At 45.5% G+C, this 16,472-nt stretch overlaps 1 protein-coding gene across 2 annotated transcripts in view; it reads left to right on the top strand.

Annotated features, from left to right (window-relative positions):
• Positions 1–3,953: 3,953 nt before the first annotated feature.
• The window catches only part of PDE6A (phosphodiesterase 6A), a 69,214-nt gene continuing 56,695 nt past the window's right edge, over positions 3,954–16,472 (top strand). Inside the window, exons 1-4 of one of the 2 annotated variants that reach the window (XM_019924711.3) lie at positions 3,954–4,427; positions 12,251–12,403; positions 13,036–13,125; positions 14,833–14,973. In XM_019924711.3, coding sequence (XP_019780270.1) covers positions 3,954–4,427; positions 12,251–12,403; positions 13,036–13,125; positions 14,833–14,973 — 858 coding nt within the window. The remainder of the gene's footprint in view (positions 4,428–12,250; positions 12,404–13,035; positions 13,126–14,832; positions 14,974–16,472) is intronic. The other variant, XM_073801861.1, reaches the window with a different exon arrangement.

Raw genomic sequence — 16,472 nt, 5'->3', positions numbered from 1 at the left:
GGCCAAATTTTGGAGTGCTCTTAATACCAGGATTAAGAAAGATGGCTCAATTTTTGAGGGGTAGGGTAGCGGTAAGAACAGCTTCATGCACTCTGATACAGCCTTGGAGAGCAAAATTTGAATTATTTGCCCAAACACTAAGACAGCTGCAAGCTCTTTGGGCCTGGGATTTCACTTCTAGATGTTTTCACTAAGAAATATAAATGTTCATTACAGCATTATTTACAATACTAGAAAATTAGAAACAACATAAATATCTAACTGTGGAGCAGTGGTTTTCAACAGGAGTGATTTGACCCCCAGGGGACAATTAGAAACATCTGGAGACATTTTTGATTGCCACGACTTGAGGGGAGGTGGTACTGGCATCTAGTGGGTACAGGCCGGGGTGCTATACTACAATGTACAGGACAGCTTCCCACAACATAGAATTACTGAGCCCAAAATGTCACTATGGGGACTTCCCTGGTGGCGCAGTGGTGAAGAATCCACCTGCCAATGCAGGGGACACGGGTTCGAGCTCTGGTCCAGGAAGATCCCACATGCCGCGGAGCAACTAAACCCGTGGGCCACAACTGCTGACCCATGTGCCACAACTACTGAAGCCCACGTGCCTAGAGCCAGTGCTCCGCAACAAGAGAAGTCACCACAATGAGAAGCCCGTGCACTGCAATGAAGAGTAGCCCCCGCTCACCGCAACTAGAGAAAGCCTGCGCACAGCAATGAAGACCAAACGCAGCCAAAAATAAATAAAATAAATAAATTTATTTTAAAAAATTGTCACTATGCCAAAGTTGAGAATATATATATATATATATATATATATATTTATTCTCCAGGAAAATATTTTAAAATATACAAAGAATATTGGTAATGGCAATATCTGGGATTATGTTTGATTTCAATTTTTTCCTTTGTGACTTCCTGTATTTTCAAAATTTTAATCAAGAATATACAGCCGGGCTTCCCTGGTGGCGCAGTGGTTGAGAGTCCGCCTGCCAATGCAGGGGACGCGGGTTCGTGCCCCGGTCCGGGCGGATCCCACATGCCGCGGAGCGGCTGGGCCCGTGAGCCATGGCCGCTGGGCCTGCGCGTCCGGAGCCTGTGTTCTGCAGCGGGAGAGGCCACAACAGTGAGAGGCCCGCGCACCGCAGGAAAAAAAAAAAAAAAAAAAGAATATACAGCCAGGGGTCTCCAGACAATTGGCTCATGTGGTTACAGAGGTCGAGAAGTCCCATAGTCTTCTGTTGGCAAGCTGCAGAGCCAGGAAAGCTGGTAGTATAATTCAGTCTGAGTCCAAGCGCTGAAGGTTTAAGTCCTGGTCTGAATCCAAGAACCAGGAGTGCCATGTCCAAGGGCAGGAGAAGATGGATGTCCCAGCTCAAGCACAGGGCCAATTCACCCTTACCTCACCTATTTGTTCTATTCAGTCTCTTGGTGGGTTGGGGGATGCCCACCTACGGTGGTGAGTGTGAAATTCATTACCTTGTCTACTGACTGAAATGCTAATCTCTTCTGGAAACACCCTCAATGACAAACCCAGAAGTAATGTTTTACCAGCTATCTGGGCATCCCTTAGCCCGGTTGACACATAAAATGAACCATCACAAACATAATTTAAAAAACATTACTAAGGGGCTTCCCTGGTGGCGCAGTGGTTGCGAGTCCGCCTGCCGATGCAGGGGACGCGGGTTCGTGCCCCGGTCTGGGAAGATCCCACATGCCGCGGAGCGGCTGGGCCCGTGAGCCATGGCCGCTGAGCCTGTGCGTCCGGAGCCTGTGCTCCACAACGGGAGAGGCCACAACAGCGAGAGGCCCGCGTACCGCAAAAAAAAAAAAACCAACAAATAAAACATTACTAAGCATCAAGAATTATGCCAGGCAGCCTTGCAAAGCCTCGGGAATCATCCCTGAGAGGTGCCTGCCCTCACTGGAGCTCACAGTATAGATGAGAAGACATATAATAAACAAGGAAACAAAAAACAAGCAAAATACATTTTAATAGTAATAAGGGAAATAAATGGATGACATGACAGGCAGGAATTGGGGAGGGGGTGGTTGAGATAAGACAACTTCGGGTGACTAGCACGAGCTGAGATCTTGATGCTGAGGAGCTGGCGAGTTGGGGAAGTGCATTCCAGACAGAGGGCTCACGTTAGTTGTGGCGGGTGTGTTTGGAAAAGTTGCTGCCGTGGTCCGCCAGACCAAGGAGTCACCTGCGTACACAGTGCTGAATGGGCACAGTATATTAATTACACTCTACAATAAAGGAAGTAGTCTACTTTCCACTGAAGTTCATTTACACAGTTCAAAGTGCCAGCCACAGTCTACGATCCTACATTCCGCAGTGTTTACAACAGAGACATGCCAGGCTTTCACGTATATATCCATAGTAACTAAAGTGTATCTCATCCAGGAAGAAAGTGCTCTTCTCTTCCTGCCCTAGTGGGTTCGGAGAGACACTCCAATGAGGATTCTGGTATTTTGAGATTCACTGGAGCTGATAACATCCACACTATTGTGTGCATTTCTGACTGACAACCCAAGAAGGTACAGATTGTAGCCAGAAAAAAGCACCTTAAAATGTCAAAAGAAAGATCAGGGGGTTGAAGGAAAATAGATTAGAAAGTTAAGCCTCTATGGAAAGGAGAGAAATGAAAATGTTAACTAAAGGTTACCTCTGAGTGGCAGGATTATGGGCGACTTTAACGGACTTCTTTGTGTATTTTCTACAGTAAACATGTATTTTGTAGTAGAAGAAAAAACTATGAAAGGTGTTGTTTTTATTTTATTTTTAATTTTTTTAATTTTTTATTTTTTAAAGGGAACTTTGTTTTTTATTTATTTAGTTATTTAGTTAGTTACTTAGTTGGTTAGTTATGGCTGTGTTGGGTCTTCACTGCTGTGCGAGCTTTCTCTAGTTGTGGCGAGCGGGGGCTACTCTTCATTGCGGTGCACGGGCTACTCATTGTGGTGGCTTCTCTTGTTGCAGAGCACGGGCTCTAGGCACACGGGCTTCAGTAGCTGTGGCATGAGGGCTCAGTAGTTGTGGCTCACGGGCTCTAGAGCACAGGCTCAGTAGTTGTGGCACACGGGCTTAGCTGCTCCATGGCATGTGGGATCTTCCCAGACCAGAGCTCAAACCCGTGTCCCCTGCATTGGCAGGCAGAATCTTAACCACTGCCCCACCAGGGAAGCCCGAAAGGTGTTGTTTTTATAAAGGTCCTTCAAATTCTGAAATCAGAGAATTGTTGAAATCTAAAACTGGGAGAGGCTATGATGTGGAGATTGTGAAATCAGGGCCCATAACGTACCCAAGGGAAGCAGGCTGAGTGGTGAGCATTCAGGGTGAAGCCCTGTACTGGGGAGGCCCTGGGGAAGGGGCTACAGAAGAGTGGGGCCAGAGGACAGGAGGTGGGTAGGCAGTCCCTCTCAGCTCTAGCCATTCCTGCCACGGAGGAATTGGACACGGAATTGACTCTCCAAGAGAAGCCAAACGGATCTCTTAAACAGTAAATGTAGGCTTCCATGTCGAATGTTGAAGAAAAATACCATACGGGGCAGAGAAAGCATGTGTATAACACGCTGATGTCTTGTGCTGCCAGTTTGCAGCCTCTGTTTCAGTGCTTTCTTTTAGTTGAGCCCACCTCCTGCCCTGTGCAGAAACCTCTTCTGTTAGAAGACCAAGGTGAAAAGAAAGCTCTCACCTTCTCCCATCTGGGGCCCAGAAGCATATGGAACACCCTGATCCTCATAATCCTTGTTCTGAGGAAATATTAATGATTTAATCTCCCAAGCTCACTCTCTCTCCTCTGCAGCCACACCAGTGAGATTCACAGATAAGACCCAGAGAAATCTGGGTTGGAGCAGAACGCATCCTGACTCAGTTTTGTCACAAAAAAAGAGGCCAGCCTCAGCCCCCTCCACAGAAATAGGCAGTAGAATTCTCAGCCATGGGCGAGGTGACGGCAGAGGAGGTGGAGAAGTTCCTGGACTCCAATGTCGGCTTTGCCAAAAAGTACTACAACCTCCGCTATCGGGCCAAGGTCATCTCAGACCTCCTGGGGCCCAGGGAGGCAGCCGTGGACTTCAGCAACTACCACTCGCTGAGCAGCGTGGAGGAGAGTGAAATCATCTTCGACCTCCTGCGGGACTTTCAGGAGAATTTGCAGGCTGAGAAATGCATCTTCAACGTCATGAAGAAGCTGTGTTTCCTCCTGCAGGCAGACCGCATGAGCCTGTTCATGTACAGGGCCCGAAATGGCATTGCGGAGCTGGCCACCCGGCTCTTCAATGTCCACAAGGATGCTGTCCTCGAGGAGTGCCTGGTGGTGCCCGACTCAGAGATCGTGTTTCCCCTGGACATGGGAGTGGTGGGCCACGTCGCACTCTCTAAAAAGATCGTGAACGTCCCCAACACAGAGGAGGTAACCTCTTTCCCATGAGAGGGAGGGCAGGGAGGCATTATTCCATGGGGTTCTGGGGTGCAAGTGGGATGGGGAGCTGCTAACCAACAAGACTGGGCTGGTGACAACTTGGCACTTTTCTTTCTTTTTTTTACTTGTTTACTGATAACTTTCTATTTTGAAAAAAATAATCAAATTTAGAAGAATTCAAAAATAGTACCAAGAACTGTATATCTTTCATCCAAATTCACTAACTGTTCACAACTTACCACATTTGCTTTATGTCTCCATTTTTTCCCGACCCATTCGGGAGTCAACATATCCTTTTAATCACAGGTACTTGGCTGTGTATTTCCAGAACAAGGACATTTCTTATATATCCAAAGCACAATGATCAAATTCAGGAAATGTGACACTGATACAATACTATTATCTAATAAACAGTCCATATTCAGTTTTTGCCAATCATCTCAATGATACCCACATAGCACTGTCTCTTTAGTCTCCTCCAATCTGAAACAGTTTCTTGATCTATCTTTGTTTTCCATGATGCTTATGTTTTTGAAGGGTGCGGGCTGACTATTCTGTAGAAATGTCCCTCCATTTGGGCTTGTCTGAAGTGTCTTCATGTTTAGATTCAGGCTATGCATTTCTGGCAGGTATATCATAGAGGGGATGTTGTGTTTTTCTTCATGCTTTGCATCGAGGGACATAGGATGGCAGTCTGTCTCATCACGGAAACGTCAAATTGACCACTTGGTTAAGCACTTGGCTCTGTCTTCTAAGAGTCCAGTGTTCCGTGGGATTCTCCTGGCAGCTCTGACAAAGACTTCTTTGATCACCTAGAGCAAATCACTTAATGCAGTTCTCCCCATAGCCCTCTGCCAAGGTCAATTCCTACTCATCCTTCAGATCTCAGCTTAAAGTTCACTTCCTCAGGGAGACCCTCCCAGGTCCCTTTGTTAGTTTCCTTCCTAAAACCATCTATCACAATAAACCGTGGAGGCCAGGGACCATGCCTGCCTTATTCTTCACTTTATCCCAGGACCCAGCAAATGTCTGGGACAAAGCAGATGCTCAGTAAACACTTGGCAAAAAGACTCACACTCAAGTAATTATGCAATAATCCCTTTAACACCTGGGCCTTTGTGGGAAATGGTTTTCTCTGAAGCACACTGGGCTGGACCATGGGGTTCATCTCTCCTTGGCCCTCCAGGGGTAAGGGTAAAGGTTCTGCACCCAGGGGGCTTCCCTGAGGACTCATCCAACTGGATTGGAGTCTGTTTTCCCTTCGATTCTCTCTAGACTTTAACTGTAGCCAACATGGGTTGTCACAGTCTTATAACTGATTATCCCTGTTTTACAGATGATGAAACTGAAATCCAGAAAAGTTAAGTAACTTTTTCTCCGAGTCACAGAGATAGAAAGTGGCAGAGCAGGGATTTGAATTCAGGCACTCTGGCTGGTGCCCTCACCCTTCACTGCTCTGCTGTTCTACACCTCCTCCTTATCTAAAATACAAGGGCGTTAAACGAAGTGCAGTTTACAACAGGTCATTTCAAATTGCATGGCAGAAAGTTAAGATGCTAAGCTTTGAGGTCAGATCTGGGTGTGTATCAAGACTCAGTCACTTTCTAAGAACATGGCCTTGGCAAATTGTTTAGCCTGTTTGGGCTCACTTCCTAATTTATAAAACGGAGGGAGATACCTAGTTTCTCTAAGTGCTGTTGTAGGATCAAATGAGGGAATTATTTCTCATCTAGCAAAGTTCTTGGCACACAGTAATGGCTTTTACTGGCAGCTCGTCCTCCTTGTTAATATTATTACTATTTTGTTGTGCTGTTAAGGGTCTATTTACTCTAAGGGATGAATGCTGTACCAGGTCTGTGTGGGATTTGGAGAAGAATCCAGTCCTGCCCTTCTGGAGCTTTCAGTTTAGATTCTATTTGTGGGGAAAACAGAGAACAGAGGTGCTGAAAGCTTCTATGGACCCTGGTGTTGAGGGATTGAGGATTTAGGAAGGTTCTCTAATTCTAAAATAGCCCTAAGAGTTTGCTGAGCCCTGCGTAAGGAACAGCCTTGCTGTTTCCTGTTCAGCCCTGAAGTTCACTTTGGACGTGATGACTGTGCTTCCCCAGAAGATTTCTGGACATGCAGCCTCCTTGGTGGGTGCCCTCAGGCTTGGAATGGAGTCAGTCCAGGTCAGCAAGCCTGTGTCCTCCACATGTGCATGTGTTCTTCCTTGAGATATCATACTTTATTTGGGCCTTTGGATAGAAACTGGGAGTTGGATGGAGAAGGGGCAGAAACATGGTGTAGACTGGGGTCTGGGTCATCCCTGAACCACCAACAAGTGATACTCTTAGCCTTTAGCTCCACCCCCACCCCCCAAAACCTGGGACATGCTTATAATCACTGAATTTTAAAAATGTGAAACCATGAACGGAGTTTCCCAGGGTTGGAATGTGGCTCCCATGCCCTAGCACATTCCTACCTATCCTTGGGATCTCCTCAGGGAGACTTGCCGTTAAGGCTGCCAGATAAAATATAATACGCCCAGTTAAATTTGAATTTTAGATGAGCAAAAAGTACTATTTCAGTATGTGTTTTGTGCCGTCTCAAACTGCCAATAATCAATGTTGTGGTTAGACCAGGTCTTATGGTTCTTATGATGAATGCAAGATACCCTTCAGCACTAACCATCAGGAAACTTTGAAAAAATAAAGGTTTATTACTTACAAGACCTGGAAATTACATAGCACACCTGGGGCCACACAGGGAGGTCTCAGGTAGAGTGGGGTCCAGCCTAGGGTTTTTTGGGTTTTTTTTTTTGCGGTACACGGGCCTCTCACTGTTGTGGCCTCTCCCGTTGCGGAGCACAGGCTCCGGACGCGCAGGCTCAGCGGCCATGGCTCACGGGCCCAGCCGCTCCGCGGCATGTGGGATCTTCCCGGACCGGGGCATGAACCCGCATCCCCTGCATCGGCAGGCGGACTCTCAACCACTGCGCCACCAGGGAAGCCTAGGGTTTTTATGGCGGTCGAGGGTAGGGGCATAGGCTTCCACAGGCTCACTTTTTATTAGTTAATTTAAAACATAAGAGCAGAAATTTAAATCATGGTAAGAGAAATTAGAAAACAAAAAGTGGCCCCAAATGATCAGTTATCGAGATCAACCAAGATCTTCAAATCAAAGGAGCCTCAGTGGGAGGAGGTGGCCTGGCTCTTTATCTCGTGTGTGGCTGACAGCAGCACGTGTTTGTTTGAGATAACCAAATAGCCATCTTTGAGGTGGATGTCTCAGCAATCAAAGCCTAAGTCATGCACTTAAATTACAAAAGTGAAAACAAACAAAAAAACTACAAAAAGTGTCAAGCTCACACTACCATACACCCTCTGCAATATTTACGATATACTAAAAAATTACTTACCTGAAATTCAAATTGAATTAGTCATCCTGTGTTTATCTGCTAAATCTGGCAACCCTACTTGCCATTCAGTATTTGTTTGTGTATTTATTCTTTACCCTTTCTCCTTAGGAAAGCCCACAGGCCTGTTTGTTCCTGTGCGTCTTATTTACCACTGGTCCCCAGACCTAGTCCAGTGCCAGGGACAGAGTGGGTACTCATTACAGTTTATTGAGTGAATGAATAAATGATGGCCCTGTCCCAGGGGGCTGTGATATTGTGACTTATAAAAACAAGTATTTATTTGGTCTTTGTCCTGGTTCCTGGCACAGAACTGATCCTTGTAATTTCCTGAGTGATAGAACCACCTGATACTGAGCTCCTAAATCCCTTGGAATTTCCTAGGTGGTCAGTGGTCTTTTGTTCTAATGTGGGGACTCTTGGTGGGCTCCTGGATGGGGGCCGGTCATGAGAAAGATAAAGGCGTGGTTAGACACTTGGAACTTTTAGTCCATCCCCTATTCTCTTAAGAGGGGAGAGGGGCTGGAAATGGAGTTAATAATCTATCATGCCTTTGTGATGAAACTGTCATAAACATCCGTAAAAGTACAGGGTTCACAGAGCTTCTGGATTGGTGAACACATGCATGTGCTGGGAGGGTGGCGCATACCCTAACTCCAGGGGGACAGAAGCTCCGGCACACAGGACCCTTCTGGATCTCACCTTATGTATCTCTTCTTCGGACTGTTCACCTGTACCCTTATTATACAATAAACCTGTTAATGCAAATACTTCCCTGAGATCTACGAGCTGTTCTAGCAAGTTATCAAACCCAAGGAGGAACCTGGATTTATAGTCAGTCAGGCAGAAGTATAGATGGCAACCTGTGACTTGTATTTGGTATCTGAAGTGGGGGCAGTCTTCTGAGACTGAACCCTTTCACTGGTAGGTTCTGATTCTCCAGGTGAACAGTGTCAGAACTGAACTGAATTGTTGGATACACAACTAGTGTCAGAGAATTGGCCAGTGTGGAAAAAAACACCTACGTATCTATTTTGAGAAGTGTTGTGAGCGTGGCAGTAGTGTGAGAGTAAAGGAGAACAATGAGCTTCTTCTAGACACTTGACAAATCCCACTTCTGAAGACTGAACCTGAAAACACTGCCATTTCCAGAGAATCTTACATCTGCTGTCTTGCGCTCCTTCCCTCACTATGACACCTGGAACCCAGCATGCCAGGCCAGAAAGAAACCTCGAGGAGGACCTGGTCCAACACTCCAATTTTACCGAAAGGAAAACTGAGGCTCAGAGAGGTTTCAGCTACTGAGTTTACTGACTGGCTCATGAAGCCACTCAGAGAACAAGTCCCTCCCTCCTGGGGCCCCAGGACATCACCCATCCGGTGGGGGCCTCCTTCACACTATGGTTTGAATTGTGAGTGCATGTTTTACATGATGTCCCCCTGTACAGTGATAACCATTGATAACTCACCTTTCTTACTGATCTTGGCATATCCAACGCCTCTCACAGAGCCAGTGCTCAGTAAATATAAGTAAATGAAAGAATCAATCCAGGAGTGAATCAATCAGTGTATCAATGAATAAATTAATGAATGAATGCAGTGGCTGTGCCATTTACCAGCAGGAGAATAATTGTCTATAAAAACAGGGAAGGAGAGAATTCTGTGTGACAGGGCAGATGTGAGAGTTAATGAATTGTCTGGCCCTGGGCCAAGTACATCATTATTATCCAATAAATAGATGTCATCATGGGATGCAACAGAGCTTGGCACTGCGAATGTTTGAAAAGAAGAACTGGGGTTTCCAGGAATGAGAAGCAGTCTTGCATTACATTGGAATAAAATCTAAGCTCTTTACAGTGGCCTCCAAGGCCCTGTCAGATAAGGCCTCTGCCCATCTCTCTGACTCCCTTACCCTCCAATCTCCCTCACTACACTGGTCTTCTTCCTGTTTTTCAGATCAGCCAACTCACTGCCCTCTCCTGGCCTTTGCATTCTCTGTGTTCTCTGCTTGGAATGCATTTCACCTGCCTGGCTCCTCTGAGCCTTCAGCTCTCCGCTTACCTCTTGGAGAAGCGTCCTTACCCACCATGACTGACCAAAGCAGCTTCAATCTGCCACCACTTCCATCACTGTCTATAGCATCATCCAGTTTCTCTCCTTCAAAGCAGCTGTTTACTTGCTTTTTGTCTGCCCACCCCATTGAATGGAAGCTTCACTAGGGAACATCCACCCCTCTTGTTCACTGCCTAACCTGAGGGTCTAGAACAGTGCCTAGCATACAATAGAAGGCACTCTGTTAATGCTAACTGAATGAATGGACAACTTTGGGCTTTCCTTAGCTCGACTTCTGATTCCTGGGCTTTAAAATAAACAGTTTGAGCTAAATTGTTTCTAAGACCCCTCCGTCTCTGATAAGCTGAGGTTCTATGACGCGGTTGTTTAGAACACTGTATATGCTGAAAATATAAGGATGACGATGACTATGCAAACACCAGTCAGTTGGCAGCTGTACTATTTGTGAGAAAGTTCCAGGGCCGAGAACTCAGTGGGAGAGAAGGTACCGGTGGATTTAGCAGTATCTGCCTCAGATGAGGGTAAGGCCCAAGTACTGTTTTCCTTGACGGAAGTGAATACTGCAAGACTGAACTGACTTCATGAAATGAATCTGAGCATGCCCACTCAGGCCTGTGTTTAGGGATTCATCAGTGTCCTTAGAGAGCGACGTGGAAAACCCCTGTGGCTAATGCCTCTTTAGAGATTTTGCTTAATCCTTGAACACTAATTCAAGTAGAGCACTACAGGCTTCTCTTAATTCCTTTACCCTTCACCTGGTTTGCGACAGCTTCCTTGACAATAGTGCCTGTTTATTTAACCCCACTCCAACGGGAAGAAATTAGCAGATGCAGAGCACCACACTCTGAACTTCTACATTGTGGAAAAAATACCGCACACCCGGTTCTAGCAAAGCTCTGTGAATTGGCTCTGTGAAATGCATTTCCCTTCTCAGAACAGCATGAACTGTACATGTCTGGGCTGGCTTGTGTCCAAGCAATGCTGACCGTTGGGAAACCTCACAGTGCTACCAGGAAACAGAAAGGTGGATTCTTTGGGATTTAAGACAATTCGGGTTCTGTCTCCCCTTTCTGACCACCTGGACTGCAACGCCCTGTACTGGCCTCCATGTTTGCCTTCAGGGTGAGGTATGGGGGTTGTGTGCTCCTCTGTACTTCCACTGCTTTGAGCCAACACTTATGTCCTGCGTTACTAGTACTGATTTATCTGTGTGCTGGCCTGAATGTTAGTCTTCTCTGTATCCCTAGCGCTTAGCCTAAGGCCTGACACAAAGTGGGACTTCCATTAAGATTTGTGAAATGAGGGGCTTCCCGGGTGGCTCAGTGGTTAAGAATCCGCCAGCCAATGAAGGGGACATGAGTTTGAGCCCTGGTCCGGGAAGATTCCACATGCCGCGGAGCAACTAAGCCCGTGTGCCACAACTACTGAGCCTGCACTCTAGAGCCCGCGAGCCACAACTACTGAGCCCACGTGTTACAACTACTGAGCCCGCGAGCCACAACTACCAAGCTACCGCAATGAGAAGCCCGCACACCACATCAAAGAGTAGCCCCCCCTCACAACTAGAGAAAGCCCACGTGCAGCTACGAAGACCCAATGCAGCCAAAAAAAGAAAAACAAAAAGATTTGTGAGATGGGGATATCCATTGGACTGGCTGTGTGGTGCTAGAAGTGGATGGGAAAAAAGCTGAAAGTAACAAACTATTTGGTTCAATGACCTAGACCCAGGTCTGCCCTTATCCAGCCTTCCCTGAAAGGCAGCAGAGCTGAGGGCAGGTTCTGGAATCACACACACAAACAAGTAGTAAGTAACGTTAACTTTCTTGAGTTTCAGTTTCCCCTGCTGTAAGATGGACTAATGGTCCCATCTCACAGGTTATCGGGAGGAATAAAGTGAGCTGATGTGGGCAAAGCGCCACACACAATACCTGCTGGCTACTGTGATTATTATACTAAGGTCTCTTCCGCGCTCAAGTTTCTACTTTGGGCTAAGCTGCCATCACCTCAGGAGAGCCTTCTCGAAACCTTCCTCCACAGATAAAGTCAACCCTCCACCCCCATCCTCGGGCCCGTACAGTGCTGTGCTCACGTTGTCTCCACAGCCCTTAGTGGGTCGTATTTCAGACTTCCTTCTACTGGATTTTGGAGGCTTCCAGGGCAGAAATCATCTCTAATTGCCTTCCCCCGCTGAAGCAGAGTAGATGGAAATGTCTTCATGCTTTTGTCAACAAGAGAATGGGGAGCCCCCTTACCCTACCCCTACCATGGGCACCTGGGGCTCTGTGTTGTTTTACTGTCTTTGCTCTTCATCTGCCCACTCAGGCTTGTCTCTGTCTTCCTTCAGGATGAGCATTTCTGTGACTTCGTGGACACCCTCACAGAGTATCAGACCAAGAATATCTTGGCTTCTCCCATAATGAATGGGAAGGACGTGGTGGCCATAATCATGGCTGTGAATAAAGTGGACGGGCCCCACTTCACCAAGAGAGATGAAGAGGTAAGAATGCTTTAGAAATTGCTGGGGTGGCCATGCTAGCACATTCTCCCAGCTCACAAATCCTCTGAACCTTGCTATTCGGCCTGGCCTCGGTTTCCCCATCTGTAACACAAAGAAGTTAGTAGTCTGATGCTCTGTGAGGAAGGCAGGGCAGGATAATCATTAAGATGTTGGACTTTGGGGCCAAGAACGTAGGGAAAATTGTTCTGGTTCTGCTAATACCTGTTTGATTTGGGCATGTTGCATAAATTTCTCTGAACCTCAGTTTTCTTATTTGTAAAATGGAGATGATTTTTTAGTGTCTCTTATATAGAGTATCTATAGTATCTCTTGAGGTAGTTGTGACGACCAAGTAAGATAACATACATAAGTGACTTATCACGGGGCCTGCGAACTCAATAAATAGTAGCAATTTTTCATGCATACACCCCTATTAACGTAGACATTCTACATTCTGTGAGTTTTTCCCTCTTATAATGCATCATTTTATGCGTCAGCTTCCATGATCCATCTGCTCAAACTGTCTCAGATGAAGCTTTGAAAATGTTCAGACTTATTTGCTGATGGTGGAAGTGGCCACAGGAGGAATTTCTCCTTCTCATCTGTTTCCCCTCACGCTGTTTGATTTTCAGATTCTTCTCAAGTACCTCAATTTTGCAAATATAATCATGAAGGTGTTCCACCTGAGTTACTTGCACAACTGTGAGACTCGGCGCGGCCAGGTAAAGGGCTTGGCTCATTGGAATGGACTGGATGTGTCCTTTTCCTGAAGCATTGATATGCTCAACTGGAAAGGCAGTGATAATAAAAGGGCCTGGGAACCATCATACTGTCTCTGCTCAGCACCTCTGGGGTTCATGAGGTAGTAGGTGTTTGTAAAGCTGTAACCCAGGTACATGTAAAAGTATAAGATTAGATCACTCCCTAACGCCATACACAAAAATAAGCTCAAAATGGATTAAAGACCTAAACGTAAGGCCAGACACTATCAAACTCTTAGAGGAAAACATAGGCAGGACACCCTATGACATAAATCACAGCAAGATCCTTTCTGACCCACCTCCTAGAGAAATGGAAATAAAAACAAAATAAACAAATGGGACCTAATAAAATTTCAAAGCTTTTGCACAGCAAAGGAAACCATAAACAAGACCAAAAGACAACCCTCAGAATGGGAGAAAATATTTGCAAATGAAGCAACTGACAAAGGATTAATCTCCAAAATTTATAAGCAGCTCATGCAGCTCAATAACAAGAAAACAAACAAACCAATCCAAAAAAGGGCAGAAGACCTAAATAGACATTTCTCCAAAGAAGATATACAGACTGCCAACAAACACATGAAAGAATGCTCAACATCATTAATCATTAGAGAAATGCAAATCAAAACTACAATGAGGTATCACCTCACACCAGTCAGAATGGCCCTCATCAAAAAACCTACAAACAATAAATGCTGGAGAGGGTGTGGAGAAAAGGCAACTCTCTTGCACTGTTGGTGGGAATGTAAATTGATACAGCCACTGTGGAGAACAGTATGGAGGTTCCTTAAAAAACTACAAATAGAACTACCATATGACCCAGCAATCCCACTATTGGGCGTATACCCTGAGAAAACCATAATTCAAAAAGAGTCATGTACCAAAATGTTCATTGAAGCTCTATTTACAATAGCCTGGAGATGGAAACAACCTAAGTGTCCATCATCGGAAAAGACACAGACCTACTAGAGAATGGACTTGAGGATATGGGGAGGGGGAAGGGCAAACTGTGACAAAGCGAGAGAGGCATGACATATATACACTACCAAACATAAGGTAGATAGCTAGTGGGAAGCAGCCGCATAGCACAGGGAGATCAGCTCGGTGCTTTGTGACCGCCTGGAGGGGTGGGATAGGGAGGGTGGGAGGGAGGGAGACGCAAGAGGGAAGAGATATGGGAACATATGTATATATATAACTGATTCATTTTGTTGTAAAGCAGAAACTAACACACCATTGTAAAGCAATTATGCTCCAATAAAGATGTGAAAAAAAAAAAAAAAGCTATATCCCAGACTGATTGCATGAACAAGCTTTCAAGTCAGGCGCTTGGATTTGAATCCCCGCTAAGCCATTTACTAGCTCTAAGAGCGAATCACTTAACCTCTCCAAGCTTCAGTCTCCCCATTTGAAAAATGGGGAAAATTATGGGATAATGTATGTAGGGCACTTGTGCTCAGCCAATGTTTGTTATTATCATTCTTATTAACAGCCTAGGAGATAAAAGAAATGGGAAGAGTTGGACCCAGTAGAAGCTGCCCAGTTATTCACCTCTCTGAACCTCAGTTTCTCCATCTATAAAATGGGGACAATTATTGTATCTCTTGGTTATTGTGAGCTGCTGCTCTGTGCCTCAGAAACACTGACTATGTTTTTGTATTTTTTCAGATACTACTGTGGTCTGGGAGCAAAGTCTTTGAAGAACTTACGGACATTGAGAGGCAGTTCCACAAAGCCCTGTACACAGTCCGAGCCTTCCTCAACTGTGACAGATACTCCGTGGGGCTCTTGGACATGACCAAGCAGAAGGTGAGAAGACTTCAGGAGCAGACATTTCCAAGAACAGGTTAAATATATACCAGGTGGAGCCCCGACTTCTATCACAAATTCAGTGCTCAGGGAAGAGTCTGGGAGGATGTGGATTGTTGTGAAAAGGTTTTCATAGGTCTTTTACACTGAGAAGAGGACTACCAACCTTTAAAGAGGAAAAGTCATTCTAGGGCACAGGGGCGTAAAAATAACCTGTATCTTCCCTAGTCTGTTGGAAAAAAATGAGTATGTGCGAAGAAGGCGTGATGAGGTGGTGAAGGTAGGTGATAAAGAAGTTTCCATGCAGGATGAAAGTCCAGAAAGAAGAAAGTTGCCAACTTCAGGAATTCTCAGAAAATGCACTCAAAGGTGGGCAGAAACCTTTCCTATGGTGTATGGAGCCCATGGCTCATCCAGGCAATTGAAGTGGATGCATATGCTTAGATCTAATCCCTCAGAATGCTCTGGGGTCACGTTGGCTAAGGTGGCAGAGACTCAACTGGCCCCCAGTCATGTTCTTCAGCTAGCTTTTCCCAAACCAACTCTCCCATTGCTCTTTCTCTACCTGTCTCTGCCTCCTGGAGCTAATCATTTGCCTTGGAACAGAGTTCCAGAGTTACCTGGATATGTGATTTCCTCTCCCAAAGTCCGAAGATAGCTGTTGGTTTCATTTTGCATGCTTTATCATGCTGTGTGTGGTACACAGCCCAGTGGAGACCCTCTAAGTATTTGGTAGAATGAATAAATGAATTGCAGAATCTGGGGTTGGAAAAGACCTTAGGTCTAGTCCAGAGGCTCCCAAATGTGACAGTAAATTAGAATCTTCTGAAGAACTGTTTAAAAATTGCTGGGCTGATCATCAAAAAGTCTACAAACAATAAATACTGGAGAGGGTGTGAAGAAAAGGGAACCCTCCTACACCATTGGTGGGAATGTAAATTGGTACAGCCACTATGGAGAAGAGTACAGAGGTTCCTCAGAAAACTAAAAATAAAATTACCATATGATCCAGCAATCCCACTCCTGGGCATATATCCGGACAAAACTATAATTCAAAAAGATATATGCACCCCTATGTTCATAGCAGCAGTATTCGTAATAACCAAGACATGAAAGCAACCTAAGTGTCCATCGACAGAAGAATGGATAAAGAAGATGTGGTACATATATACAATGGAATATTACTAAGCCATAAAAAAGAATGAAATAATGCCATTTGCAGCAACATGGATGGACCTAGAGATTATTATGCTAAGTGAAGTAAGTCAGACAAAGACAAATATCATATATCACTTATATGTGGAAGCTAAAAAAAAATGACACAAATGAACTTATTTATGAAACAGAAACAGACTCACAGACTTCAAAAACAAACTTATGGGGCTTCCCTGGTGGCGCAGTGGTTGAGACTCTGCCTGCCAATGCAGGGGACACGGGTTCGAGCCCTGGTCTGGGAAGATCCCACGTGCCGCGGAGCAACTGGGCCCGTGAGCCACAAT

Source organism: Tursiops truncatus, chromosome 3 (assembly GCF_011762595.2).
Source record: "Tursiops truncatus isolate mTurTru1 chromosome 3, mTurTru1.mat.Y, whole genome shotgun sequence".
In the NCBI taxonomy this organism is placed as follows: domain Eukaryota; kingdom Metazoa; phylum Chordata; class Mammalia; order Artiodactyla; family Delphinidae; genus Tursiops; species Tursiops truncatus.
Note: the sequence above shows the minus strand (reverse complement) of the source record. Positions and strands in the feature narration are given on the sequence as shown.